Source organism: Octopus bimaculoides, chromosome 12, assembly GCF_001194135.2.
Source record: "Octopus bimaculoides isolate UCB-OBI-ISO-001 chromosome 12, ASM119413v2, whole genome shotgun sequence".
Taxonomy (NCBI): domain Eukaryota; kingdom Metazoa; phylum Mollusca; class Cephalopoda; order Octopoda; family Octopodidae; genus Octopus; species Octopus bimaculoides.
The window spans coordinates 61,272,618-61,274,565 of record NC_068992.1 but is presented as its reverse complement, the minus strand read 5'-3'; the positions used below and the strand labels follow the sequence as shown (position 1 = coordinate 61,274,565).

The window sequence follows — 1,948 nt, the reverse complement described above, 5'->3', positions numbered from 1 at the left end:
TATATATATATACATATATATACATACATATATACATATATATACATACATATATACATATATATACATATAGAGAGAGAGACAGACAGACAGAGAAATACATATATGCATATATATATATGCATATACATATATATGCATATATACACATATATATGTATAAGCATATAAATATATCTATATGTATATATATGCATATATATATATGTTGTATATATATATATATACATGCACATATATATACATATACAGGTATGTACATACATATTTATGCACACATATAGGTATATACATACATATATATATGCATATACGTGTGTGTGTGTATATATATATATATATATTTACACACACACATATGCATATATCTGAATATATATATACACATACGTGTGTGTACATATATATATTTACACACACACATGCATATATATATATATATATATATATATATATATATATATATATATATATATATATATATATATATGCACATGTGTATATATATATATATACCCACACACATATATGCATATACATATATATTTATATATAATATATATATATATTATATATATAGTAATACATATATATACACATACATACACATAAACACATGTACACACACATATATTATATATCTTTATAAATGTTATTTTTTCTATACAGGAGTGTGCATGTATGTATATATATATATATATATATATATATATATATAGTTACACACATACACACATATAAACAGTGGTGAAGTTGATTTAAATAAACATTAGAACAGTTATTGGGAGGAAGATGAAACACACCGGAACACACAAGTCAATTAAAATGACAGAATTCACGACTGAAACAAAGAACCCACCTTGTCGTTAATGTAGTCACTCATAGGCTCAAGGTTGAATTGTCGCCTAATCAGAGCCATTATAGGATGTTGAATACTTGAAGCAAGCACCACAATCAACACCAGTGCAATAATCAAGGCAATCACAGCAGATACGTACATCATGTTGGGTTTGCACTTATATAAACGATCTAACAGTGAAGGAGCTTTTGCATTTGCGCTTGATGTAGGTGTTGTTGCTGCCGTCTTCTCGTTTGACACAGCTGATGCCTCGACCTGCGATAGTGGCGAAAAATGGCTATTCTGTGTCTGTACCCAATGTTGCTCCAATTCTTTGATCTGTTCATCCAGAGACATTTTCATCGTGGGTACTGGTTCCATATTGAGGGATTCAGCTAGAACAACATCAGATGATTCGGATCCAGGAGTACTGCTCTTTTGAAGGTCACCAGGAACTTGTAGAGCTTCTTGTACTGAAACTGGAGACACTTCTCCTGTTAATGCATCGACATCTTGTGTCAATGTTTTCTCTTCAGAAGAGCTTTCACTTGAAGCAATTGGTGCACTTTTGGATGTATTCATTTTATCGGGGCTGACATGTTCCTCTTGTTCTACTTTTCCAGGAACATCCACTGGTAGTTCTGTTAATAATAATAATAGTAATAATAATAATAATAATAATAATAATAATAACAACAACAATAATAATTTGGATAAAATTTGAAATTGGTTTAACTGTAAGAAGATTTTATAACACATCTGCTTTATTTTCATCAAACCAAATTCTATTGTTTAAAGTTACTTAAATCTGGATGATTGAGGATCATGCATAATATATAATATTTTATTGTTATAAAGCATACAACTCAATGTATGTGTGTGTGTATGTTTGTGTGCATATATATATATATATATATATATATATATAAACAGCTAGGTGAATGGTTGGGTGTAATGTTAAGGAGTACTGCCTAACATTTTAACAAAATGTCAACAGTGGATTTCAACTCAATACTTCTGATGTTAGAATATCCATTTGACCATTTTGTTTCTGCCTTCCAAATATTCTTTCCTACTCTAGGCACAAGGCCCCAAATTTTGGGGATGGGG

General features: G+C 29.4%; 1 protein-coding gene across 11 annotated transcripts in view; it reads right to left on the bottom strand.

Annotated features, from left to right (window-relative positions):
• The window catches only part of LOC128246976 (FERM domain-containing protein 5-like), a 276,439-nt gene that overhangs the window by 32,620 nt on the left and 241,871 nt on the right, over positions 1-1,948 (bottom strand). For all 11 annotated transcript variants that reach the window (XR_001409851.2, XM_014920490.2, XM_014920484.2 and 8 more), the window contains one exon: positions 860-1,479. Coding sequence is in view for 10 of the 11 variants with exons in the window: in XM_014920490.2 (XP_014775976.1) it covers positions 860-1,479 (620 nt within the window). In the remaining variant the exon portion in view is untranslated. The remainder of the gene's footprint in view (positions 1-859; positions 1,480-1,948) is intronic.